The 27,993-nt window shown below is 41.5% G+C and overlaps 1 protein-coding gene across 1 annotated transcript; it reads left to right on the forward strand.

The window, feature by feature from the left end:
- The first annotated feature begins 2,834 nt into the window (after positions 1-2,834).
- On the forward strand, positions 2,835-27,988 carry LOC115909452 (solute carrier family 2, facilitated glucose transporter member 11-like). The gene is made up of 12 exons (XM_030958809.1): positions 2,835-2,858; positions 3,770-3,868; positions 4,439-4,599; positions 5,082-5,206; positions 5,937-6,066; positions 21,146-21,294; positions 21,906-22,093; positions 23,121-23,231; positions 23,307-23,408; positions 24,442-24,517; positions 25,568-25,695; positions 27,615-27,988. Exons 1-12 carry the CDS (start codon positions 2,835-2,837, stop codon positions 27,819-27,821), a joined length of 1,500 nt encoding a protein of 499 aa, XP_030814669.1. The 3' UTR covers positions 27,822-27,988.
- Positions 27,989-27,993: the final 5 nt, after the last annotated feature.

The following is a 27,993-nucleotide window of genomic DNA, read 5'->3' on the forward strand; positions in this document are numbered from 1 at the left end:
GTCTCACTAAGCAAGAGAGAATCCACCAAAAAATCACCTTCAGTACAGGGTGCAGCATGAACTTGGTGGTTCTCTCCAGCTCCTGAGCTATGAGCTGAATTAATTCCTCTGCAGAAAAAAATTAAACACAGTTTGTAGAGAAAATAAGATCTTTGTTAGTCCCTCCAAGCTTGCAGTTATAAACTGAAAACACAGGATCTGCTATTTTCCTGGCAAAACCAGGACTCCACAGTTGGCAGAAGGGACTCTGGAAGGTCCAGAGGTACAGCAAACTTGCAAAGAAGACAGAGCTTTGACATTGAAATTATCTGCTCCTATTAACGGGTCAGTGCTGATGAGCTTTCCCAGAGAAGAAGCTTCAGTTCACAGGAAGAGAAGTGTTTAGCTGTTTAATCCAGTGAAAGAAGAGTGCCTTGCCCATCAGCAGGCAGAATCAATATGCAATGTTCCCCCATGTTTACAATCTTGGAGATTCTTCTGTTGGGAAAAACAGGGATATGTCAGCACTGAAAGAAAGCAATGAGCAAGGAAAGCAGAGGAGAGGAAATAATGAGTGGGCAAATCCAGAGTGCAGATTCTCCTTCTTCATTGGCAGTGACTGTGCAGTGTCTCTTCAGCCTGGAGAACGCTGGGTTTCAGTGGGATTGAGCCCTGAGAGTGACTGGTACTGAGGAGACAGAGAAGAGGGAATTTAATCCATGTGTGTGACTGTTCTCTTTCCAGGTCTCTGAATACTTCACATTTTCATTATAAAACCTGGTAAAAATGGCTTCACATCTGTGTTCATTGCTATATGACATGAGAGTTTTTTGTCTTCTTCATACTTTACAGTTTTCTGATAAGGAAATAAAAGCAGTGACTAGGGAAACACATCCTTCTGATTGTGCCTGGATTGATTTTCACTGAATGAAGAGGCACGGACAGAGGAGGCCTCACCTTCTGGGGCAGTGTTGTTGGGCTCAAGGAATGCTGTGTCTGTCTTGTTCTGGAGATGAGATCTTCACTACCAACTGATGCAGATGCTGCACAATAAATTTTGCAAAAGGATCTCAATATTGAGCAGCAGTTTCTTTCACAGCCCTAAGGCTCCTGCTATTTTATCTTTACATCATCCTCCAGGAGTACTTGTGGCAGTGCCAAAAGCTAATGCCAGGAGCAGGGAACTTTCCCAACACAGCCATTCCTCCCAGGTCAATCATTACATTACCAAAAAAAAATAGATAAAGTTTATTGTTTCAAGGCATGAGATCATTGATTGCACAGTGCCACCTTAATAACCAACATACATTCCTTCTTGTGGTCAAAAATGCAGGGGCAAAAAAGGAAGCATTGGAAGTGTTTTAAAAAGAAAATATTAGGTAATTGATTATTTGAAAGGTTCTTATTTGGTTTGGTTCTTTCTCAAACTTACTGGTTCCCAATTAGGAAGTTTTTATTGTCTTACAAGACATTAAAACCTCATTTCCTTATGCATGTCTTTCTACAGCATGATTGTGTTCAACCTGCCTTACTTCTCCCCTGCTACTAAAGGCTGCCCACAAGAGGGGAGAGGTGGTAAATCATTAACACTGCCACAAACTAGCATGGATTGGGAATAAAGGTTGAAGAAGTACTTGTGACTCTGCAGTTCCAGGATCCAGGATGGATCCAGGGTCACACAAGTGCAACACAGGGCATCTCTGAAAACAAAATCCCTCCAAGTCCAGGGTATTGGGTGAGCTCTATACTGGGTCTGGAAAAAGGCACATTTCGTGTTGTTCAAGTCCTAGGTGGAGGGATGCATCTTGTCCTCTTCTTTAGGAAAAGAAATAAAACCTCTACCTGCATTTAAGGCTTGCTTTTTACTTCTATCTGCATTTAAGGCTTGTTTTTTACCTCTCACTGTATTTAAGGCTTGCTTTTTACCTCTATCTTCATTTAAGGCTTGCTTTTTCCATTGTACAGCACTGAACAATGGTGAGAGGCCAGATGAAAATGAGACAGCAGTAGGAGTATTCTAGAGGGACACAGTCAAGAGGAGGAAGAGGAACAGGGCCCTGCAGGGACTGTTTGATCAACCAGATGTTAAAAACTGGTCACAGACAGTGTATAGAAACCTCTCCAGGAAGGTCCAGAGTTGACATGTATGTCCTTCCTTCCATCCTCAGCTCAAAGAAAAATCTTCCTTTCCCCTCTGGTTCCTCCAGGCTCATCAGCTCCGTGTCCACTGAGATGTGGCATTGTGCTCTGGCACACAGTGGGTTAATTCCACTGTTACAGAGAGGCTTCTGAGAGATTCTGGAAAAACTCTGAGCCTCTGTAAAGAACTGGGTGTGAGCAAGGACACAAAATGCCAATATTCCAATACTTCATTTCCTGCATCTGGGAAATTGTTCAAGCAGTTGTAACTCTTCTAGCAGGCAAGAAGAGGCATTATGGCTGAGCTGCACTTCTAAAGGCCTGGTGTAGACTGGAGAGGAGGAAAACCTGCCCTGCCCAAGCTGCTTTTCAGAGAGGTGAAGAGGGAAGAGAAGCTGGTGGCACTGACTCCTCACACAACAGGAGCACTCAGGGGTTGTAGCAGTGTGAGTAAGGGCCAGTGCTCCCAGTCCAAGCAGGATAAACATTTACCAATGTTGTAATCAGCTTGTCATATCTGCGTCTTAGAATAATTAAACCGGCAAGAAGAGGCCCTGGCCAGTGTCAGGGGAGGACACCATTTGCTAAAAGCCACACAGTTAGAATTTAACTTCTGTGCTGTGATCCCAAAGTCTTACAATCTCAGTGTGGAGCCCATCTCTCTCATCTGGCAGACTTGACAAGGGCTCCCAGAGCGGGCAGGGTTTCAAGGGGAAATGGCTGGTTTCCTCTCAGACCTGGTGAGTATCCAAATTCTTGTGTTCTAGCCCTGCTCACTAACACCAGCGTGGTCTAAGACTGCAGCAAAGGGACTCCTTCTTGTAATAAAAATGAGCAACAGAGCTTGGGACAACCCTGGTTGAGCAATGACTGACTAAATGGCATCTGAGGAAAATACATTAGAAATGCAAAACAGTGAGAGGTTTAAAAGAGGACCTGAGAAACCCGGAAAGATGGGAATGTGGGGGGAGATAGAGAATACAGTATCAGTGAAAAACACAAACCAGAAAAAACTCCCCCACTCTACTGCTCTGTGCTCTCGAGGACGATTGAGGATACTCATGTGTTTAAAAAGTGACCTGACTAAATGCCTGAAAATATTTGTGCTTGTGAGAAATGCTCTGAAATTCAGTGTACATCATGGAAACACAGCATTTCCAATAGAAGTCATTCAGATAGGGCCTCTAAAAATGTCATTTCATGCAGGGTTGATAAAAGTGAAATGTAAAAAAAAAGTTTTGAGAGGACAGATTTGAGCCATCTCTGGAAAATGGTGAACACTGTCCCTGAGGAGGCAAAGATGAAAGCAAAAAGGAATTCAAGAAAGCTGTAGCTTCTTTCTAGTACAAATGATCTCAACAAGGCTTTTATGGATTTTGTTTTCTGTGGTTAGCAAAACTAACAGAATTAGAGAATGTATCTTTTCAGATTGCTAATAGTCAGGAGAAGAACACAGCAGAATGTGCAGATGTGTATTTTAACGATTTAACAAATGAATTTTGCTTGATTATTGTGAAACTCAAGTTGGGTTTTTGCATGTTGAAGGTTTCTAGTCATGGAAGTGTGAAGATACAAGGTGCAGTAAATCATTTCAGGATGTGAAAGGTGTGCTGGTATCAGGAGCTTAGGATGTGTTCCCTTCTCTCTGCAGGTTCAATACCGGAGGCTGTTGCTAATGCTTGTGGTGCTGGGGATTGGTGGAACCCACCTGTCTGGGTTCCAAATGTCTGTCATCAATTACACTTCTCCGGTAGGCAAAGCTGGAGAAAAGAGAATCCCTGGGCCTTGCACTTTGCAGATGCTTTACAAAAGCTCTTTTAGGTGTTGTTATGTCAGTTTATTCCCCGCTGCTTCCAATGCCATACTGTCACTGTCAAAGTGTGCATGACTGCAAGGAGCTGTGCTCCAAAGACAAATTCCCACAGAATTTTGTGGAAACAACATATTCAGATACCTCCTTAGAGTTTATGCCATGGAGAAAAAAAAAAAAAGCTGATGGAGTCAGCCTTCAGCTCAGCCCTTTTCTCTTTATATCCATTACTGGCCACAGGAACATTTGCATTTTACTATAATGAATATAAGGTCCTAATTTTCTGGTGTAGGAGAGGTAGGATTCAACACACTAAAGAGTATCATTAATTTTGAAAGATTCTTGTACACTATTAGGCTGTATGATAGGAAATATCCTTATTTGCAAACAAATGTCCTATAATCACGCTTTTAGTGACAACTATTAATCTAATTTTTTTTAAATTGTAAACATTATGAAGAACATTATGATTAGTGCCTCGGTGGAACGAAAATCTCTTTTTTGTCCCAGTACATTCAGAAGTTTATCAATGAAACTTGGCTGGAGCGCTATGGTTCTGTGCTGCCTCAGGAGACCCTGATGCTGCTGTGGTCCCTCATCGTGTCTGTGTACTGCATGGGGGGCATGATAGGCTGTCTGTGCAGTGGCTATCTGACTGCAGCATTTGGAAAGTAAGTACATTTCCCAACACCTCACTACCCAGGGCTGTAACAGGGGAAGCTATTAAATATTAGTCAGTAAAAGAAGGGATGCCAGAATTTCACTGCCCCCTGCTGCCGCAGAATTTACCCAGCACAAAAAACGACACCAGGGTGCATTGGAGAGACAAGAACAGGCAGATATTTCTGATTCCCTTGTCACAGCTTTTGTTGACATACATTTCCCACAGTTTTGCTGGCATTTTACCCTGCAGGAGTTTCCTTCAGCCTCATGGTTTGCTCACATAGTGAGTAAAAGGAATCTAGCTTCTCCCTTTCCACTCCTCTGCAAAGCCACCATGCCTTTTTATAACCAGCTTTGGTTGACCTATAAGCAATGGCTTTAAACATGGCCATGGCTTCAGTCTGTAAATCCAGAGGAGAAGAGTTAAACATCAGTCAAGGAAGAAAAAAGTAAAACATGGGTCATAGCCAGGTTTTGCTCACTGTTGCAGGAAGAAGAGTCTGCTGCTCAACGACGTGGTGCTGATAACAGCAGCGCTGCTCACTGCCTCCAGCAGGAGAGCCAAGGCCTTTGAGATGATCCTGGCTGGGCGTTTCCTCGAGGGCATCGCTGCTGGTAGGACTCTGGGGTGGTGTTCCCAGGGGTCCCAGCATGAGGGAAGAGATGAGAATCTTGGCTCCGTGTTTCAGAAGACTGATTTATTATTTCATGATATATATTATATTAAAAGAAAATTATATATTAAAACTACACTAAAGAAAGAGAAAGGATTTCATCAAAAAGCTAGAAAAGAAAGGAAAGGAATGAAATTATAATAAAATCCTGTGACTGACCAGAGTCCCAACACAGGTGGACCTCTGATTGGTCATCAAGTAGAAACAACTCATATGGACCAATCAAAGATGCACCTGTTGCATTCCACAGGAGCAGATAATTATTGTTTACATTTCATTTCTGAGACCTCTCAGCTTCTGAGGAGAAAAAAAATCCTATCAAAGGGATTTTTCATAAAGTATGTCTGTGACAGGACTCCCCACTTTAATGTTAATGGGACTTCTTTGGGGTGGGTACAGAAATCTTCCTGCTGGGAATACCCAGGAATGTGCTGGAACCCAGTGGGACTGGAACAGAGTGGGGCAAGGGAAGATGAGCCGTCCTTTGCCTTCAAGAGCTCTTGTAGAGAGAGCTGAAGGATTAGCTAAACATCCAGATTGAAGTAAAAGGTGCATTTTTGGATATATGGGAGGTGGTTCAAAAGAGAGAGGGGAGAGCTGAAGGGGAACTGAAAAGGGACCCTCTCTCTTTCTTTCCACAGCTTTAGCACTCTCCTGTCTTCTCCCTTTAGGAATACATATGAACGCCCATGTTCAGTATGCTGGAGAGATCTCACCTAAGAAGCTGCGTGGATTTATAAACGTGACCTCCACAGTGTTTCTTGCACTAGGAAAAACTGTAGCACGAATTCTTGGATTAAGGTGCCTGTGCTCCTCCTTTTCTGTCTGTTTTATATTTACTTTTCTTCTGTATAGCAGGGAAGTGGTGTTCTCCCAGTCCTAAAATCAGAGCAAGGGTGGAGTTTTATTTTGCTTAACTACAGCAGTCAAAGAGGAGGCATCTACTCCATACAAGTCACTGAGGTTTTCATGTTCATTCCCTGGGGATAGAAAGGCTTTCTCTTGGGAAAGGATGACTCAGTCTCTGGAGGTGCAGTTAATAAGAAAAGATTGTATGTAAATATTGTTATTAAACTTGTGGGATCTAAAAGTTTTGCCAATTTCATGCAGAGTTGCAGTGTTGGTTCATTGAGCTGTTGTGGGAATATTTTGGCCATCAGAAATTAAAAGTCTAAGAAAAATGTCAGTCTGGCAGAAGAAATAAAGTATTAGTCTATTTTCCTGCCACTAACCTAAACATCATCTATTTCAATTGAACTTTTCAATGACTGTATGTATTTTGTGTCTCTTTAGCTAGCCTAGAATTTAGAAAATACCTATTTAGTTATAAACTGTGATTTTACTGGACTATAAATAGATTCTAACATGCTTTCATAGAGAACTTTTAGGCACTGAAGACATGTGGAACGTGCTATTGTCCTTCTCTGGGCTGGTGGCATTGATTCAACTGATCTTTTTGCCATTCTTTCCTGAGTCCCCATCCTATCTCTTGCTGCAAAAAGAAGACAAAGCTGGTTGCTTGAAAGGTAAAATAAAACTTTAGATCCTTAGTTTGTTAAACATTACTCCTGGGAAAGTGAAGCTAACAGCAGGAATTGGCTTTTCTATTAGCCAGCCACAGATTTCTTGATAATTGCATGATTAAAGTCCTCCAGACCAAGCAGAGTCATCAGAGATATTTAAGATCTGCCCCTAACTGCTACAGCATTTTCCAGGGAAGTTTCACCATGTTCCAGTAAGTGATGTTCTTTCCAGTCCTTTGCTCAGTAACTGATAAATCAAAGCATGAACTCAAGTGCAAATGTTTAGTTTCATTAAAAGTAGAAAAACACAGAATTATGAGTGGATCAAATGATGGAGGAATATACTTCATTCTGTCTCTTCTATAGCCATGAAGCAGCTCTGGGGAGAAGGGAATTATCAAACAGAATTTGATGACTTGATGAAGGAAAAGGCTGTAACAAAAGGCACCAAAATCATGAATGTCCTAGAGGTGCTGAGAGAAGGATCTGCACACCCACAGCTGTGCACCATGCTCCTCCTTTTGCTGAGCCTGCAGCTCTGTGGCCTCAGTGCAGTTGAGTATGCCCTATTTCCATGCTTGCAGCTGCTATTAAGTCTCCAAATTACCCCAATGCCTACTTGTCCCTTCCCTCTGGGTCTGCATTATTCCACCTCACACAGAGCCCACTGCCTGGTATCATCCCCAGGACTGTTCATACCTTTCAGGGAGCTTCTCAGGTGGGAGTACAAGAGCTCCAACTCAGCCTAAGTTCCTGCAAGGGCACTGTGCCTTCATTCCCCTGGTGCTACAACCAAGGAATCTGAGGAGGAAAGGGTTACAAGTACCCTAAGTTAGAGCAACCCAGCACCACTTTCTTTGACTTTCTTTGACTTCTGCAGTAGCAGATGGTGAGCTATTGCTATTCAGTTTCATTTCATTTGAGAAAGGACATTTATCCATTAAGTAACACCCTTTCAGCAGGGTCCATGTAAAGCTGGCTGAGGCCAGTGCAGCCCAAGCTGGCAGTCATTCCCCTCATGTTTTCACTTGTCTGGGGGTCTCTCCATGAGCTCTGGCTCAGCCCGTGCTGGAGGTGGTTCATTCCAGCTGCCAGCAATGGAATTCCCTCTGCACTCTGCTGCCAGGGAAATGGTGCCCATTCCCTCAGGGACCCTGCAGATGAGCAGATTCTGTTTAGCAACTGGAAAAGATCAGAATGAACTGTTTGCTTGACAATGTCTTGTGTGCTAAGACTGGGATTTGCTTTTCTTTCTCTTGTCTTGTCCCTTTCCTTTTCCTTTTTGCCAAAACAACACCTTTTCCCATGTTTTTCAGGCAACATGCTCCTTGCAACTACTGTTTTTTCCTTTCCCCCCCCCCACAAATCCATTTCCTTGATTGCCATTAACCTTTTGATTTCTCATATCTAGAACAGTTATGTTACCTCTACTAAGTCCCAATAATATATTGCTGCTTTTGCAGTGAGGACATATCTAGTTCTAAGTGATCCTGGATAAGCACGTATCACATCTATTAACTGTGCTTTCTTTTTCTTATTTCCCAGATCACCTTTTACACCTCAGAAATTTTTGAAACAGCCAACCTGCATGAAAGCATAATCCCATATGTATCTCTAGGAGTTTCAATCTCTGAACTCATCTCTATCATATTCTGTGTAAGTCAGAGCTTCCTGGGGTTTTAAGAATTAAAGTATTCTTCCTTGAAGCCAATGAATCTTCTCCTTATGAACCAAAAAATTTTTCTCTGGTGCTGCGTAACTCTGTCCAGTGGTTGTTACCATCCACTGCAAATTTTGTCCCAACTTTCATGTGTTTCATCCCATCTTCACTAATCTTAATTTCTTATAAGAATCCCTTCTGAAGTGTCATTCAAATATAAATATGTGTACTCATTTCCCCATATTTGTGTATAGCTGTACATTCCAATGCAGTTGTACCATGCTTCCATCAATTACAGTGTTTAAGAAGTAGCTGCAAAGCTGGGCAGTGATGGTAATTCATGGTATTAGAGAGTGTAGAAGGAATTCAATAAAATAACAAAGTTGGTACCAATAAGATTTGTGTTCTCTGAAGTAAAAAGAGCTCAAGGGGAATGCTTGATTGGTTGGATGGCTCACAGTTGGATTTTGCCATGTTCCAGTGATGGGCAATATCTGTTTCTGTTCCTCAGAGCTCCATAATCGATCGCTTCGGGCGCCGCGTGCTCCTGTGTGGGGGTTATTTGCTGATGGCTCTGATCCTGGTGCTGCTTGAAACGAGCCTTCTGCTGAGTGTAAGCAAATGTCTCTGCAGGAGTGGGCCTGCAGCAGAATTCTCTGTGCAGGACAGCAGCCTTTGCTCTCATGTCCAAACCAGCAGGTCAGAATGTCTCCTAAATACAAGCTCACCTCTGTAGATGTGACACTACCAGCTGCTCCTGGTTCAGTAAGGAAAGATAAGCAGGTCTAGAGAGCATCCCTTACACAGCTCAGCATCATGGGCTTTTGCAAAATATTGCTGCTCCTGAGCTTGGATCAGCTGTGTTACAACTATAAAATTGATTTTTGTTCTCCTCCCTCCCTTTGTCTAGGATCAGTTCCTCTGGCTGAGGTACTGCAGTGTTATTCTCATCTTTCTGTTCATCATTGCTTATGGACTAGGACCAGGTGAGCACCACAATAAAAGCTTGGATCACAGGGATAAGTACAGCCCATGAATGTATAGAAGTAGAACTAGAATGTGTGAGTATATCTTTGAAAATCAACAGCTTAGTTGAGACAGATTGAGGGAATCTCAATTTTTGATTAATTAATTACCCAAGAAACAATTTCTTTAACAAATCATTCACACCCAGATGAATCAGGACCCTGTTTCCTCTCACTGGGTTACAGGTTCAAACCAAATAAATTCTTGTTAATCAATTCATGAAGACTTGTTTTGCAGTATTTGAATACTGTTCCGTGCACACAGGTTCAGATGGCTGATCTCTGCCAAAGGGCAGAAGTAGGCTTTTCTAAAATACCAGAATTTTCTCAACTTATAAATTCCTACTCTGTGAAAGACTGACACCCGACAGCCTGCACAATCTGCCTCTTAGCACTGCTCTGTCCTTTCTTGTCCTCTCTTAATATCACCCTTAGTCACCTCCATCAGTAACACCAGACCCAAACTTGCAGCTCTCTGGTAGAACCTCACTCACCTAAGACCAGGATTTACTCTGGAAGTTCTCTGACTAAACACTACCAGTAGTTACTAAAGTCTCCAAATTCAAATGTCAGCCTTTGGTATTGTAAGGGTTGTACCTGACAGACATGAATGTCTAGAAAACACGACAGAATTCCCACAGTAGTAGAACTGAGGTATCTTCTATGGGAAATGGTCAATTACAGCAATGTTTCTATAATTTTTTATGTTGGTTTTTTTCCCTCAGCTGGAGCTGTTGTGGCTGTCATGAATGAAATCTTCACTCTGTCAACAAGGGCCTCTGCTTTTGTAATTGGTGGAATGATCATTTGGCTGGGCCTCACCTTCACTGGAATGGTTTTCCCCTTTGCTGTAGTATGTAATTGGATTCAAATCTTCTCTTTGACTCTGTCAGTTTAATCTGGATTTCTAGGCTGATCTGGACAGGGAGTAGGATGAAATGATCAAAACTGTGAATCCCTTGTTGCTATGGCATATGGAGGCCATTTATATAAAACATTTCCCAGTACTTCAGAAACCACTTGCTGCCCCAAGAATAGATTGAAAAGATAAATAAATATTGTTTCTGTAAAATGAGCCTATTCCTTATTTCACAGGAACAAATCAACAAGTTTCAAGAATCTATAGGTGCAAGTGTTGCCAAGGAAATCACTCATCTTGTTCTATTTTTTATCTCCAGATGCTTCTTGGTCCTTTTTGCTTCCTCATCTTTGTTGCTGTCCTGGTCATTTCAGTGGTTCTTACCTACCTGTTCCTCCCAGAAACAAAAGGGAAGTCAACTTCTGAAATCACAGAGAAATTCAAAAGCTGCAGGTTTAAGAGGAAACATCATCAGGCTGTGGAGATATATGCTGCTGAAGAAAAGACATTTTGCACCAGGCTCTGATAAGCCACCAAAAATAATTTCCACAGTTCTGGCATTACATGTCAATTGTATTTCAAGTTTTTCTCCATTACTATCATTTTAAAGCAGCAAGATTTGTGTCTATGTTTCTTACTTGATAAGAAAGTTCTGCTCAGGATTCAGAGCAGGATGAAGATAGGATTAAACATGGCCATAATTCTTTCAAACAATTTTCATGTCATTTCTTTATGTTATCACACTGTAAAGGACTTAGTGACGATTCTGAACATTGCTCATGAACAAATACCAGGTGGAATACAAATACCAGATAGAATGCAAATTCCAGGTAGAATACAAGTGCCAGGTAGAATAACATCTATTTCCTTGAGCTGCCATCAAGTAACTGCATGTCCTGATTGTATCTATGACTGTCAGGGATCAGCCCTGATCCCCAGGCAGTTTGTACAGAAGAATTCTCACTTTTATCCTCTGGAGCAGCCTGGCTGCACTCTCCATGCAGATCAGTTGTAGCAAAATTAGGAGGAAGTTCTTGTAATATATTCTGGTGCCTCAAGGATGGCACAAGGGTTAACAAATACACAGTGCTGAGAGCTGGAAGAAAAGAGCTCTGGAGAGAGACAGAGAGTAAAGTTTTGAGAGAGTAGATAGCTTGAAAATTCAGCCCATTTTATGAAAAGTAGCTGCTCAAAAAAGGGAGAAGTTGTGCTATCCAGTATCTGCTGTCTGTGTGCTGCAGTAGGACAGCCTGCATTTGCTGCTGCACAATCCTGCACTTCAGTGCTGTGCTCCCTGCACTGTGCTGCTCAAGGGCTGCCAGTCCTGCAGGCCACTGCAGTGTCCAATCACTCCCCTCTCTAAACTTTTCTACCTTTGTATAGGATGATCAATTATTTTTCCTTTTTCTGCCAAGGTATTTCATGCCTTCTCTTTAGCAGGACCATAAGTCTTTTCTTTCTGTAGTTTACCCATTCCTATTTATTATCATTTTGAGTTTCAGGGAGTTTTCTATTTTAAAATTTCAAATAATATACTCACTGCTTCTCAAGGAATAACCATAGAAGAAGCTCTGATATTAAAGTGCCAGTGTGTGTTCCAGCAATTGAAACCTGATTTAGATTTTAGATTCACTCCCTTTATCACTCCCTGGATCAAAACAGAGCACTCATGCTGGTGAATGTTCCCATTCAGAGAGCCCTCTCCTATTGAGGGACTGAAATATTTAATCCACCCATTTTAAGCATTGTCCAATTGCTACAAAAAACATAAATCAACAGAAATCATACGAAGTAAACATTAACCTCAGCCTCGGAGCAGGATGGCTACTTAAGCTGAAGGTGCAGAAGAGGCATGGGAGAAAACAGAGTCTGGCAGAGCTCTGTGTGCCTGGGATCAGCCACACTTCTGATGTATGGACCAGCTCCTTCCAGCAGTGGTGAGTACTGCAGCACCAGCTGTTAGCATTAACTTGCAGAAGAACTGAGAGGTTGCCTGTTGCAATTGCCATTCCTAAAGATAATGCATTACATATTTAGCAAACTATTTTCAAAATAATAGGGTAGGGCAGGGGATGATCCTTTGAAATTAGAGTTAACATTTAAAATTAAAAAATGAAAAGACACAAACTTAACATTCTGGACTAAACTATCATGGAAATTTTGAAGGAAGTTCCAGCTGGTTAGAAAAACTAATTTTAAAAAACTAGAAATTAAATTCTTTTACTTCTTAAATGGTGAGGTATTTAAATTCTTTTACATCTTAAATGGTGAGGTGTACCATTTTTACCTTCTTGCTTCCATGTCCAAATGTGATACTATCAGGCTACTCTCCTAGCTGGTAGCCTGATAATGTTATGAAATGGTACATTTGAAAAGAATTGTTTTATGAGTGGTTTAGTTAGTTAATGTGAAGAAAAGCAGCAAAACTGAAAATCCAGAACCTTTATCTGGTTGATCTTTTCTTGCATTTATGCTTTGCATGTTCTGCTGAGATGGTCTAAGCATCATCAAACAAGCCAATATCCTAGAAATGCAGGAGCTACCATATCACAGCTGCTTCTGTGATGAGCTTGAACTGCTCCTTGCATGTTCAGTACCATTGGTTGGCTGTAATGCTCCTTCTGTTGGGAACTGGTGGATCCTTCACAAGTCCCTTTCAAACCTCTATGAACAAATCCTCCTCCATGATAAGAAAAGCAGATGCAGCATCTTCAGGAGCCATTGGTGGTGGGGTCATAAAGGATGCTTCCCAAATCAAATTGCAAATTTTTTTCCATTGACTTTTAATTCCCAGCTCTTTCCCCCCACTCCTCTTTGCAGAAAAAAAGGATAAGAGCTTGCCTATAGCTGCCTCTGAGCAGGCTGCTCAGGTAACAAACATCAGTGTCTCCACTCAACAGATGTTGCTGCCATGCCCTCTTCCCTCTGCCCTCTCTGACAGTGCGGCTTGCAGCTCCCCTAGCAGTGTTATCCAGGGGAATGTCTAATTCCTGTGTCTCCTGTGAGAGATGAGGACAGCATGAGGCCAAATGGATCACAAATGTAACATTTCTCTTCTTCCATGCTGTTCTTTCCCAGCCTGCCCAGGTGTTATCCAGGGGAATTTCTAATTCCTGTATCTCCTGTGAGAGACAAGGACAGCATGAGGCCAAAAGGATCACAAATGTAACATTTCTCTTCTTCCATGCTGCTCTTTCCCAGCCTGCCCAGGTTCCACAGTGAAATGCAGTTGCAGGTGGCAGTGCCTCTGACCTGTGCTGAGCACACACTAAAACCATAGAGTTCCTAACTCAATAGGCAGATGGAAAAATACCCCTTGGGGTCAGTGCTCACCATTGGCACTGTACCAGACCAGTGGTGTGCTCTTCTGCAGTAACTTCCACTTTCATGTCTCAGTTCCTCCGCTCTGATTTCACTCTTTGCTGCTCCTTTTGCAGGAGCTGCTCTCAGCTGGAGCCCTGCAGAGGGACTGTTCATCCCTGTCACCCAGCACCAAGGCTGGCTTAAAAAGCTGCCTTGGATCCCTCTGTCCCTTCTTGTGAAGTGGCTGCCTCTGCTACAGCTCCAGTGTCTCCTGCAAGAAGCCAGGTTGCTTTGCTGTGCTCCTGCTCTTCTTCATGGCCTTTCCAGCACTCATCCTCCCAAACCACAGCAAGCCAAAGTGCCAGACCTCAGGAGCCCTGCTCTCCCCAGTGCTCACTATTGCTGCATCTCCTGCAGTTACTGATAAACCAGAGAGTTGATGATTAACCTGCCAATATTAATGTTTGTGAGTTGTTTTAATCCCTTCCCAAGGCCTTTCTCTCATACATCTGCAAGAAACATCTCAAATTATTTTGACTACTCACCCTACCTATCTTGACTTAAAGAAAGAAGAAAATTTTAACTATTTTATTTCTATTGCTGTTTCACACCTCAAGACTGGAGTGTATCATGTCACAGTAACCAAACAAACTGAATTTCATGAAGTTAAACTTTGCCTTCATTGTCATCATTTTGTCATCATGTTCAAAATGCTGTAAAAGGAGGAGAAAAAATCAAATAAAATTTTCTTTCTCTGATTTATTTCTAGGAAAGCCTCATCTCTGTCTTCTTCCTTATCTTTGCTGAGATCCTCATCAGCTCAACATCTTCATCTTCCTCTTCATTCCAAAGACAAAGGAAAACTTTTTAATGAAAATAATGATAAATTTGGCATGTTAGATTTTAGGAGATCTCATTCCTTTACAGGAAATTCTTCCCTTGAGAAAGTACCACCTATACCAACTGGTCAGCAGAAAGACCATATATGAGGTCATTAAAGACCTTGATGCCTGTAGACTGCAAGATAAAGGCAAATTATTGTTTTCTATCATGGGAAAAGATACCAATATTTTTTCACAGACACAAGTGGAATCTTCACAAATGAGAGCATAAAATATGTGCCATGTTAAACTCTTAGATTTCACTTAGAACTTGTTTTGTACCTAAACATCTTCTTTAGTTCCAGTCCCCGTGATTTTGTTATTCAGAATTTTGTTTTGGGTTTTGGATTTTAACAAACCCAAATCGAATCTAAAAGAAACCACTGAGTTTTCTACTTCTTGAAATTAAACTGCAGATGGCTTCAGTCATCCACAATGAGTCCAGTGTGGCTCAAGCTGGTTAGAACCAAGCCTGATTTTCAGCTCTTTACACAAAACTGTTTGTTTGACACACCTCATGGAGGTGGGGTTTGTGTATTTGTCTATTTCACAGCAAGCATTCCTTACAGATCTATTAAAAAATAATTACAAGATGTCCTTAACTCAGTAATAATTCTTTAAACATGAAATCCTGCACAACTTCCAGTGTAGCAGCTTTTTCTATAATACAGGTGACATTTCCAACAGAAATGGTCCATTTCATTGATTTCACAAAAATACAAGAAGTAAGCTCCTAGAATGAAATTCTCCTAAAATTGCCAATAAAGTGAAATAGCACCATGGCTCAGAATCAGCAGAAATCCCTCAAAATGTAAGAGACATTTCAGTGAGAGCTGGCTGGGATTTGCTGCTATTTGAGGTCCTCAGTAATGATTTTCAAGGGGTGAATCCTTATGACATATCCTCTCTACACCTCAGTACAATTTGAGAAAAATACACCATGAAAAGGAAACACTGACATTTTGAAACAATAGCCAAGAGATATGCAGGTAATTACAATGTCAGTGTTCAAGAGAAAATACAAAAAATGCCAAATCATTCTAAACACTACTGCCAGCCAGGATAAACAGCATTTGCTATGCAGTTATACAGACAATACTTGGAGTTACACAAGTAAACCAGGATTTAATATTAACATGCACTTTTTTCTCATTTATTTAGACTCACAGGATTTGCCGTGAACCCCTCTGTAAATAATTACATTCTGTGTTTTATAAACTGAGTTTACTATTCCTGAGGGTGAGCTTGAGCATTTCCTGAGGGCCTCAGTGTAACCCCAGTGCCCCAAGTGCCCCCACCAGGACAGAGCCCTGGCATGAGGAGAATGAGCACAGGCTTTGAAGGCCAGAGGAGCACAGGGCATCCACCACACAGGAAAGCCCCAGGCACACCAAGCTCCTTTTCCCCAGTGCTGGCTCCAGTGGAAGCTGCATAGAGCTGCAGTTGGAGCTTTGCCTCACAAGAAAGGAGCCTCTGGGAATCAAAGGTGATTTTTCACTGCCTGCAACACTGATTTTGGAACCATTCTGTGTCAAAGCTGAAATCTGAGGGAGGAAGATCCTGGTGGTCCTATCCCAATTTGTTAGGGCATATTTATCTTTTCTGACCACTTTAATGAGTTGCCTCTTATTCTTTTTCACCACACCTGGTCAACAAACATCCCCATAAACACCAGACAACAAATACCCTTCCTCAGCACAGTCTAACTGATTCATAAGGCCAGAACAGCAAAATTAGCCTCTGAAATTTGCCTATTTTTCTTCTAATTATCATATTTATTTTATCAAAGAATTACACACTTATTTATAAATAGCAGTAGCTAAACCTTGTTCCAGCTGCTTTTAGCTTTCTGCAGACTATGGCAGATATACACACTAGTCTATACCATAGAAGTAAAGCATTTTACTGTTCCTGGAAAACTGTTTGGATTGTTTTGCCTGAACTATTCTTGTTTCCCTTCCCAAAGCCCTCACTGGTCCCCAGATGCTAATTTTCTCTGCTTTGATACTTTCCCCCTGGAGACTGGACTAGGTGTAATTATTTCCTGAAATACTTAATCTGGCAGTGTTAACTTTGGCCAGTTGAAGTAAATATAAGTGAGTGAAGATGAAATAGTGAAAATTTAACTCTGATCCCTGAAGCCAAATGCCCAGTGCTGGAGCAGCAGGCAGGAGGCAGAGACACGAGCCTGTGATGACAAAGACACACCACAAGCTGGACAGCCAGCCCTCAGGCAGAGATGACTGGTTTCCTTTCAAACCTGGTGAGTACTTGGTGGGGTATTCACATCTGGGACATTTTTGTGTGCTACTGGGGCTTCAAAGAAAACAAAATGGGTGTCTTGGTAAGAACAAGGCTCCTGTTCACTATAAGCATCTTGCAAGTGGTTCTGTCCACTATTTTGAGGTATTACAGCACTTTATTTGCTCTGCCATCCATCTTTACCATATTTTTATCCATATAATTATGTGTTGTCACAGACATCTTTTAGGAAAAATCCTTTCCTTAGGATTTTTACTCTCGAGAAGGTGAAAAACTTCAAGAACAAAATGTAAACAATGGTTATCTGTGACTGTGGAATGCAGCAAGTAGATCTGTGATTAGTCTCATAGAGTTGTTTCTAATTAATGGCCAATCACAGTCAGCTGGCTCAGACTCTCTGTCCGACACACGAGCCTTTGTTACTCATTCCTTCTTTTCTATTCTTACCTAGTCTTCTGATGAAATCCTTTCTTCTATTCTTTTAGTATAGTTTTAATATAATATATATCATAAAATAATAAATCAAGCCTTCTGAAACATGGAGTCAGATCCTCGTCTCTTCCCTCATCCTCGCACCCCTGTGAACACGGTCACAATGTGTCTTAAATGTTTTCCTGCACTGAAAAATACTTGCTTATCTAGAAATGTAATTTGCTTTGCTAACCTGGTAAAAAAAAAGTGCTTTTTAAAATACACCTAATTATTTAGTGCAAGGCATGGCAGCAGAGGTTTTGAGAGGCAGGGAACAGAACTGGATCTAGAAGCCATGGTACCTTGAGTTGGATGTTTATGGAAGCTTCACTTCCTTGAGCTGGATGGAGGGAAATCACAGGAGGATGTACATCCCACACCAGGGCAAGCCGAGGGAACATTGCTACCTGAAAATCCCCTGAACAAATGAGATTTTTCTGGAGAATGAAAACCAGATTTTGAGAACAGCCTGATGTGAGTACAACCTTAGGAAGATTTTGTTCTACCTCTGCAGGTTCAGTACCAGGGGCTCTTTCGAATGATCACTGTCCTGGGCATTGGTGGCACATTCCAAATTGGCTTTCAAATTTCCACCATCACCTACATGTCTCAGGTAGGCAAAGCTGCACCTGGCACTGTGCTTCATGAGAGCACTGGGTCTCCACTGCTGCCTGAGGCTGCTGCTCTGGCATTCAGAAAGGGTTTGAGCACAGTATTCTCTCATTTCCCATTCGCTGTGCTATGCTACCATGAGGAGCAGGGCATGTCAAAGTGTTGCAAACAGAAGAAAAGAGAGATCTGTAAGTTGTTAACAGAAGTGCTCCTAAGAACACACACACTAACTAGGGTGGCATCTGTCTCCCCTAAAATCTTACAGCACATATGCCTTCTTCAGAGGTTTCAGTTGATATTTTTATGGAAAAACTTCCATTAAGGGCACTGAAGTCTAGAGGGAAGACATCATTATTTTGTACACATCACCTTAATGGAAAAGAATTATTTTCTGGCTTCAGAGCACTAAGTTCTGAATGAAAAATTATTTAGGAATTGAACTGAACAGGCTCTGTGTAATGTGATATTCTTGGCAGGTATGTGAAAGAAAACCCATAACTCGTTTGCAGAACTTTGTAGTACTGTTTACACTATTCTTTAGTACCAGTCCATGCCTTGCTTCCTCAGATTTCAAGGATAAAAATCCCAAAGATTGAACTTTTAATGGCAGAATGAGCATAGCACACACTATTATACTATGTTGGTTAGCTAATGCACACTTCTGAAGCCTATGAGAAAAAGTAACTTCAGCTAAAGCAACAAAAGTATTTTGTAAACATGATTAAATACCTGCAGTGCTGTCACAGGCATTGTTAATGACTTTTTTTCCTGTCTCAGCACGTTAAGGCTTTCATTAATGAGACTTGGCTGGAGCGCTATGGCCATCCCATCCAGCAGGACAACCTCCTGTTCCTGTGGTCCTTCATTGTATCCATCTTTGGGATAGGAGGTCTCTTGGGTTCCTCAGGGAGCAGATACCTCACTGTCAAATTTGGCAAGTATGTATGTTCAAAGACAATTTTTCCGCTGAATCTTAGCTTAAGGAAATGATAGTTGGGGTTATAAATGAGGCAGGATTTTAGACTCAAGTGATGGCTGCAGCACAGCCAGCTCAGCTGTGGTGGCAGCTGATTCTCCTGCTTCCTGCCCATGTCTTGGAACCATGCCTGGGTTCATCTCAGCAATGGGGAAAGGCAGCACTTGGCTGAAGTCAGAATAGGGTCTGGAAATGCTACTCAAAACACACAAGTGTTGAGACCCTTGTTGGTGCTGCAATAATATGTTTCACAGTGGATGTCCTAGTGCAGAAAAGCTTCCAGAGTTTTCTCTACTAAACACCCCAGAAGTTCCCAAACTCCCAGGTGCAGCCACATGCCAAGGCACACCATGAGTCCGAAGTAGCCAGTGCTTATTTTGTCTGGACCATATGTGTAATTTCAAAAATCCATCAAGACAACTTGAGCCAAGACTTCCTGCATGGCATTAAGTGCCATTTCCCTTCTGAGCCACAACAAATCTTTTCATTTTCTTGCACTTACAGAAAGAAATGTCTCTTGTGTAACAATGTGCTGATGATAGTGGCAGCATCCATCATGGGCTGCAGTAAAATATCCCAGTCCTTTGAGATGATTCTAATTGGACGCTTCATGTGTGGAGTGAGTGCAGGTGAGTGACTTCTCCCACAGGTCAGCTGAATCTCACAAAATTCTACATCTTTTTTCAAAGTAAATAATAAGCCTCTACTAAGAAAACAAAATCTTGAAGTCAGTGATCTTTTGTAAGAAGATTTTCTGTAACGCTCTGCAGTGTTATATAAAAGGAGCGTCATTATTATCAATTTCGCTGAAAATGAAATTCAGCTTTGCCAAGTGTATGAATATTCAGAGATATCATAAATGTTTTGATACCTCATGAAACAAGGGATTTTCTGAAGGAAAAATATGTATAATATTTTATTAAATTTAGCTAGTAGTACTGAAATTATACAGTTTGAAGCTAGTATTTTCACAAGGAGGAGTGTTCCAAGTAGTAAGTCCTTGGGGTTAGTACAAAGATCTGGGCTTAACAGAGAAAAATCACTCCTGGCAAGTAAACTTCAGGCAGTAAAAACATCCTGTGCTGCTATCAGTATTTTTTTTGTATTTTTCCCTACACAAAACTTGCCTTTCTATTGTTTGCATATTCACAGGGATGCCTCTTTTAACTTATTAAAGAGTTAACTTAGAAGTTAATGCCTATTTTTCAAATAACCAGATTTTGTACATTGCTTCTCTGACAAAGAGATGTGATGAAGAGCTATGGTTGTAATTTGAGAACAGCTTACCAACAGGGGCCTTGCTCTGTTCTAGAGTCTAGATCATGCCCCATTAAAAAAAGTGATTTTTATTAAAGAGACTGCAATCAAAAGAGGTTGCTTTGCCATCACATACAGCCAAGAGAACATGTTGCATTTGAAACAGATAAAAGGGGTTGTGACCACCATATCAGGAAAAAGCTTCTGATCCCAGACTAGTATTTAGCATGTCTGAGTTAATGAATATAACTGGAAACATCAAGTCTGCATGAAATCATAAAATTATTGCTGGATAGCAGAAAAGAAATACTCATGTCTCCACCTACATCACATACAAATCAACATTGACTGTAGCACTATATGTGATTATTTGCCATGAGTCTGCCATACAGCTCTTCAAAAGCATTATGTAAGAAAAGGTTGAGATTATGTGGGTTAACTACAATCATATTAAATACTGCTAAAAAGTGTTGAATTATTCAGCACTTGCATACCCTGTGTTCTTTAAAACATGCCAAGGCTCACAGGAGAGCTTATGATGAGGCTACACCTGCTCTTCAAAGTGAAAACTGTACATTTCTTAAGATCAGGAAACTGAAAAGAGGACCAATACTTTTGCACAAAGAGTTAAAAAAATCTAGTACTGAAAGTCTCAGATGTGAGTTGAGGTATGTGCCAGAGACAGCTGTATTCTGTAATACTTAATTATTTACATCCAGTGGATATAACTGGATTTCCAAGGGTTATGTCTTCTTTCTTCTCTCCCATAATTCCCTCTTCAAGGTCTTTGTGTTCCTCTACATCACCAATATGTTGGAGAAATTTCCCCTAGGAAGCTCCGTGGATTTGCAAACTCTACTTCCTCCTTCTTTTGGACGTTGGGAAAAGCCATAGGGCAAATTTCAGGACAAAGGTATAATGCAATTGATTACCCACACAATTCATTTCTGGATCCCTTCCACCTTTTGCTCCTCCCTCTGCTTTTCCATCCCTTCCTTTCTCTCCTCAGAGCAGATGCAATGAACTCTAACCCACATTTTGTCCCTGCCAGGGAGCTGCTGGGCAGCCAGGCACTGTGGCCCCTGCTGATGGCCTCCTGTGGCCTCCCAGCGTTGGTCCAGCTGCTCACACTTCCCTTCTTCCCAGAGTCCCCACCCTACCTCCTCATGCAGAAAGGAGACACGGAGGGCTGCAAAAAAGGTAACTAAGGGCTTCAGGTTCCTGTTCCTCACTTAGAATCATTTTGTGATGCTTGCTTCCCCATATCAAAAGAAATAAATAGAGCAAAGTTTCTCCCTGCTCATTTCCCACGTGGCTCTGTGAACACCTACTGAGTCCATTATTGTTGTAATCCCCACACAGAGCACAAAACTACTTCCCTCTACAGCTCTGTGTTACAAAACCTTTCACATTTGTCTGACACCACCTGCACTGTCAGCCTGATGATTAATGCTAAATAATAAATGAAAAATAGCTGTTTGCACTGCAGGGCTCCACTGGGCAGCCCTTAGCTGTGGTTATTGGTTGCTCACACCCTGAGAGAAGGAGGAAGGCAGAGCAGAGGCCCCATGGGCAGGGAGGGAGCCCCTGTGAGCCCCGCTAGGCCCCTCTGTCCCACTGAGCAGGAGGGGATCAGGACTCTGGAACATTCTGTAAGGGCTCTGGAACATTCTGTAAGACATCTCTGCCTCTCAGCACAGCCCCAGCCCAGCACGCTGGGCTGCCAGACTCTTGTATCACTGCTCAGAAACCTCCTTAGGGAATAAACAGAGACGAATTAACATGGCAGGTCTCGCTCTCCTTCTTCACAGCCATAAGGCAGCTTTGGGGTGAAGGCCAACACCAAGCAGAGATTGATGACATCATGAAAGAGAAAGCAACAATGGAAAACACCAAGATCTTGAGTGTCCTGGAACTAGTGAAAGAACCAGCTTTCCGTTGGCAGCTGTACATGATAGTTACTCTGACCACCACAATTCAGCTCAGTGGCATCAATGCAGTTGAGTGCATTTCACCCTTCAAGTCCCAAGATATCACAGCTCACAGGAGCTCCCTCCATTTTTCTCAGGCTTCTCAGCCCAAACCTTGCTGTCTGCCAGCCCTTCTGCAGGACAGCAGCAGCCACAGAGCTGGGCTGGGCTCTGTGTGCGACATCCCTCTGGCCAGCTCTTGTCCTTGCTGGAGTTCCCTGTCTCTGTAGTTAGGCTCACTGAGCAGTCAGCTTTGGGAGCCACTGCAGAGCTCCAGAGCTCACTCTTGGGAATGAGCCCACTCTCTACTGGCCAAATCTGTAGTTTTATGTGACTGCTCACTGCAACTGCTGCTATTTGTCCCCTGGCTCTTAGTACCCGGAGATGTTGGGATGGCAGGCTGCTCACTCTGCCCTTAAAGCTAACAGCAAGCATGCTGCCTGTTCTGCAGCTTCTGCAGCTCTGCTCTTCCTCACAGCACTGCTTTTCTGGGGTCCTGCTGAAGTCACAGCTTTGCATGACCCTCCTACCTCTAACACCATGCTGCAGCAGCATCTGTAAAGGAAATACACAGCTGAATCTAACACAGCTTAAACTGAAATCTTTATCACTTCGGCATATCTCCAAATACTAGCAGAAATACTTGAAAAGATCTTTGGTTTGACCCCTCATGACTCCATAACCCATGCTCTTCTTCCTTGGGAATGCCCTACAGTGATGATTTTGGATGGCCACTGAAAACAAAATATACCTGGCTGTTTCTGAAAGCACCTAAATCAGGAGTCTGCAGACCCAATTGCATTGTAGTAGCTGGAGATCCAATTATCCCAGCATTTTATCTTTTATTAAATTCATTAATGAATTAATTATATCATGTTTTATAATATTTTTGTCTGCTGATAGAGTGAATACTACCAAAAAGAGTACAGAATTCCAGCTCACTCCAAAGCTGAGCTGCATGCTCCCTGATTAGCAGCTCATATCTAGGGCAGTGTCACATAACTTTGGATAAGAAATCAATTCTTTTCTTCTGTTATTGTTTGAATTTTTTTACAGATTTATTTTTACACTTTTGAAGTCCTCCAGGCAGCTGGCTTTGATGAAAAAATGGCCTCCTACATGACCCTCTCTATTGGGCTCTCTGAACTCCTAGCTGCTGTAGTCTGTGTAAGTCCCATTACCAGGGGAGACGGGCACTCTTTGCTCTCTGGCATTGACACTGATGGGATTTCTGTCCTTCAGAGCTCCATCATTGAGAGGCTGGGCAGGAAAGTGCTCCTAAGAGGAGGCTACTGGATCATGGGTTCACTGCTAGCTGCTATCACTGTGACTCTGTCCCTGCAGGTAAGGAAATTCTGCTCACAGCAGATTGCTCTCTATTCTATTTCTGATCTAAAGCTCACTGGCAGGACCACACTACTGAGAAAGTGAGGCTTAGATCAAGCTTGTCTATATGTAAGATTAAACTCTCTCTTAGCCAGAGTCTCTTGTACTCCTGCCTTCCTTTCAACATGATCCCATGACCATAGCAAGGAACATATAAACCACTGGGAGAGTGGTTCCTGATTTATCAGACTGCAAACACCAAACACCAGCCAGGCCAGACCACAAGGCACTTGCAGGAAAATGGCCCTTTCTGTCCATGCTGTTTTTAACAAGTAAGCAAAACCCCAGACCTTTGGCATCAGTTAATTTGAAACTGAGCTTTGCTGCAGATGATTGTGGGAAGGCACTCTCTGTTCACAGACTGGAGAACAGTTCACCTCTCAAACAGTGGCACCTCTATGTCATTGCTGTAGCTTTTTCAGAAGCAAATCTCCTGTGTTACCAGTACTCATCCAGAGCTACTCTACAAATACACTGCAAAATTGACCTGGAAGCAAGGTGGCAGCAGACTTCTGGTTTTGTTCCATTCATGAAAGCTCTCAAACATAGGAGAGAGAAATCTTTTTTTCCTGAAGTATTGAGTCTCATTTCTCCTTTATTAAAATCTAGAAAAATTGCTTTTCAGTACCAGTTTTTAAATCCATAACTTAACAAAATTTAAGAAAGATGTGATTTGTCCTTCTCATATCCCTAAGGATCAGAGGAAGAACTATGAGGTCAAAAAGAAAGGACAGGGTGCAAAAGAACTCTTCAGACTTCATTTAATGGAAGGCTCCCTAGATTTGCAGCTGCTCTGCCCTGGCAGACCTGTCTGCTCACCTGACAAAGATCTCAGCTGCTCCACCCACAGAGTAAAGCACTCACAGCTCTCAGTGCCCACACACTGAATATTTCTTTTTTGAGGTGGCAGTGCTGGAAAAGCAGGAGCATTGCTCACCTAGGGCTGTTAATAGTTTTTTTACCAGTATTTTGTTATGGCTTATTTCCCCAGGACTGGTACTTCTGGATGCCATACTGCAGCCTTGCTCTCATTATCCTGTTTACAGTTGTCTTTGCTGTTGGGCCAGGTAAGTTCTCAATCAAAAAGGAAATAAAGGAATTGAATCATGTAAGCTTATTGCTAGGGTTAGGAAATACTGCCTTATATTGCAGAATATTTAGCATAAGTAGATTCATTTAATATAATTTTACAGTCATTTAAACCTTGTGGGTCCAAATATTCATTGGACATAAAATTCAATAGCATCAGGTTTGAGTTTTGCTAAAAAGAGGAAAGGAGCACACTGGAAAAATACAGCAAAAATAGAGGAAAAGCAGATGGGTAAAAGATTTTTTTAAATGCTAGAGGAAAAAAAAAAGAGAAAAAGAAAAGCAAGAGTTCTTTTAAATTCAGTGTTGTATAATGTTATGCCTTATCCCACACAGACAGCAGTGCAGAAGACCTACCTTGGAGCAATTTTTTTCCTAGCATTTATTGTCTGCTACTCATTAAATTTTATTTTCTAAAAGCTAATAATTTTTTAAATATTTGCCTTCCCATATGGCAGGGTTGAATTATTTTCCTAACTCAAAACACCTGAAATCCTGTGACTTCAAAACATAACTGAAATGCCCAGGAAGAGAATCTGGGAGGCTCACTCATTGGCAATCCAGCAGAATCACACTGAAAATTCATTTTATCAATAATAATTGTCATTCTATCCTGATACATCTTCTTTCATGAGATGATGTCAGGCTTTTTTAAGTGTCAACTACTTAATTCTTGGATGTCCCCAAAAATTTGAGTATTTTACCACTTTCATAAACCGATGCCTAGAACTTTATTACATTTGTTTGAGAATTTTACCACTTTCACAAATTGATGCCTAGCAGTTTATTACATTTATTTGAGTATTTTACCACTTTCACAAACTGATGCCTAGCAGTTTATTAGATGCCACAAACATTTTCTTTCGTAACAAAGAGCAGCATACTCAATGCCGCTGCACAATTCTGGCACTGGTGGCAGACCATTATAGCAGCCTCTATCAGCTGACCGTGTAACAGTAACACCCAATCCAAATGTGGAATCCAAACACATCAAACAAGAAACAATTCTTGCTCTTCTTTCCTTCCAGGTGGTGCCACGGTTTCCACCAGGGTTGAAATTTTCAAGCTGTCCTGCAGGCCCCCTGCCTTTGTGATCAGCTCCGTTCTGACCTGGCTGGGGGTGTTTGTGATCGGCACCACCTTCCCGTTCCTCGTGGTGAGTTCCCGTTCCTCCGCCGCTGCTCCGGCAGGGGCGGCAGCGCTGCCTCAGCCTGCAGCGCTCTTGGCACCTGCTCTCCCATTGTGAAAAACGCCAATTATTTGGGTTTAAAATTTTTAAAGTTTAATAGTAATATGGTTATAAAAACAGTAATATAATTAGAGTAATAATAATTTGGACAATTAGGATTTAGGACAATAGGAGACAATAAGGACAAAGAGTTACAGACAGTCCGGGTACCTCTTTCTGGGCAAAATAAGGACACGTAAAATGGAAACGTGTCCGAAAAAGGGCCCACGTTAACAGAGGATTAACCCTTAAAAGCAACAGCCTGTTGCATATTCATACACTTCCTACATGAGGCATAAATTCCATTCAAACACGGGATTCTGTCTGGGCAGTGTCAACTCCTTCCTGTGAATCCTGATGGCTCTTCAGGGGTGAGCGAGGTGGGAAGAACTCAATAAGAGAGCGATAAATTCTCTTTCTCTGAAAGATTTAGGTGTCCTGTGGCTGCTATCTCAGTGCAAGTCCTCTCTTTAAAAAAGTATCTTACATAGCATAGCTTCTATTTTAACATTATGTTATAACCTAAAACTATATTTAACACACTACTTAAGAAAATTAATACAGCATAACTTTCTAACATAACACATATAATATTCATTTTAATATTTGCGAAAAGCCAATCATAAAATACACATTTTTCACATCTCCCACGGCCACTTCTGCAATAAAAGGGCCCTGATTTGCCCAAGATACTCATTCAGACTGAAATATTTTCAAAGGTCAAAATGGAAACAATTCCTTATCAAATTCAAAATATTTTGGGTGATGCTTTGGAGTGGCTACCTGGAAATGAGGCTAGACAGAGCTCAAAGAATAAAGTAGGTATTTCTTAAAGGCCTTCAAAGGATACACCTTGGGCAGTGCAAAAGTCTCACAGAGGCTACACCCAAGGTGGGCAATGGTCACAGGTTTCTCAGACTTATTTAAGTTTGGTCTATTGTGGTCTTTGTGAGGTCCCCAGGATGAGGTTAGAGATGAGAATCTGACTCCCATGTTCTCAGAAGGCTGATATATTATATTATATTATATTATATTATATTATATTATATTATATTATATTATATTATATTATATTATATTATATTATATTATATTATATTATATTATATTATATTATATTATATTATATTATATTATATTATATTATATTATATTATATTATATTATATTATATTATATTATATTATGAATACTATACAAAAACTATACTAACGAAAGAGAAAGGATACATCAGAAGGCTTAACAAGAATGAATAATAAAAGCCCATGACTCCTTCCAGAGTCTGACACAGCTGGCTGTGATTGGCCATTAAGAAAAAACAATTCCCATGGAACCAACCAAACATTCACCTGTTGGTAAACAATGTCCAAGCCACATTCCAAAGCAGCAAACACAGGAACAGCAATCACATAATTATTGTTTTCATTCCTCCCTGAGGCTTCTCGGCTTCCCAGGGGAAAATCCTGGGGAAGGAGGATTTTTCAGAAATATCACAGTGACAGTCTATCTGCATATCAGAGGTTAATTGTCCAATTACAGCTTCAGGTAATGAAGTCACATTCCCTCAGTTTCCTCCACCCCAATTCCCTTTTGTTTACACTTTTTGGGCCTGAGGCTGTTGGTGCCCTCGGTTCTCAGGCCTGGAAGGATTGCTCTGTCTGCCCAAAATGTGAGGAGAGCAAACTAACACTCTGTATCAGTTCAGAGTTGTACGCTAATGCAGGATCTGAAACACGTAAAAGCTAAAACTTAAGGCATCGTGGGACCCAAATATAAAAAATGTGCCAGGAAAGAGACTAAAGCAAAGATATGCTCATCTTTCTCTTTTTCTTTGTTCTTCCCTGCAGGAAAGACTGAAGCACTTCTGCTTCCTCATCTTTATGGTGGTACTTTTCACTTCAGGGATGATAATCCACCTGTTCCTTCCAGAAACAAAAGGGAAATCAATCATGGAAATCACAGAAGAATTCAATAAGCTGAACTTTAAAAACAAGAAAATTCCAGCAACTCCAAATCATGTCACAGAGGATTACACCTTCTGCACCAGGCTTTGATTGACCATGAGGGGGAATCAGGTTTTTGTAAAACAGTATGGAAAAAAAAAGACATTTGCCATTTTCTGACTAGCAAGTTGCTCCAAATGGACTGTCAGCTTTCCTATCTGTCACTTACAAGGTTCCCATTTTGCCAAACCAGCTTCTTTCTCAAGCACTCCACTCTGGGCAG

This window comes from Camarhynchus parvulus, chromosome 15, assembly GCF_901933205.1.
Source record: "Camarhynchus parvulus chromosome 15, STF_HiC, whole genome shotgun sequence".
Taxonomy (NCBI): Eukaryota; Metazoa; Chordata; class Aves; order Passeriformes; family Thraupidae; genus Camarhynchus; species Camarhynchus parvulus.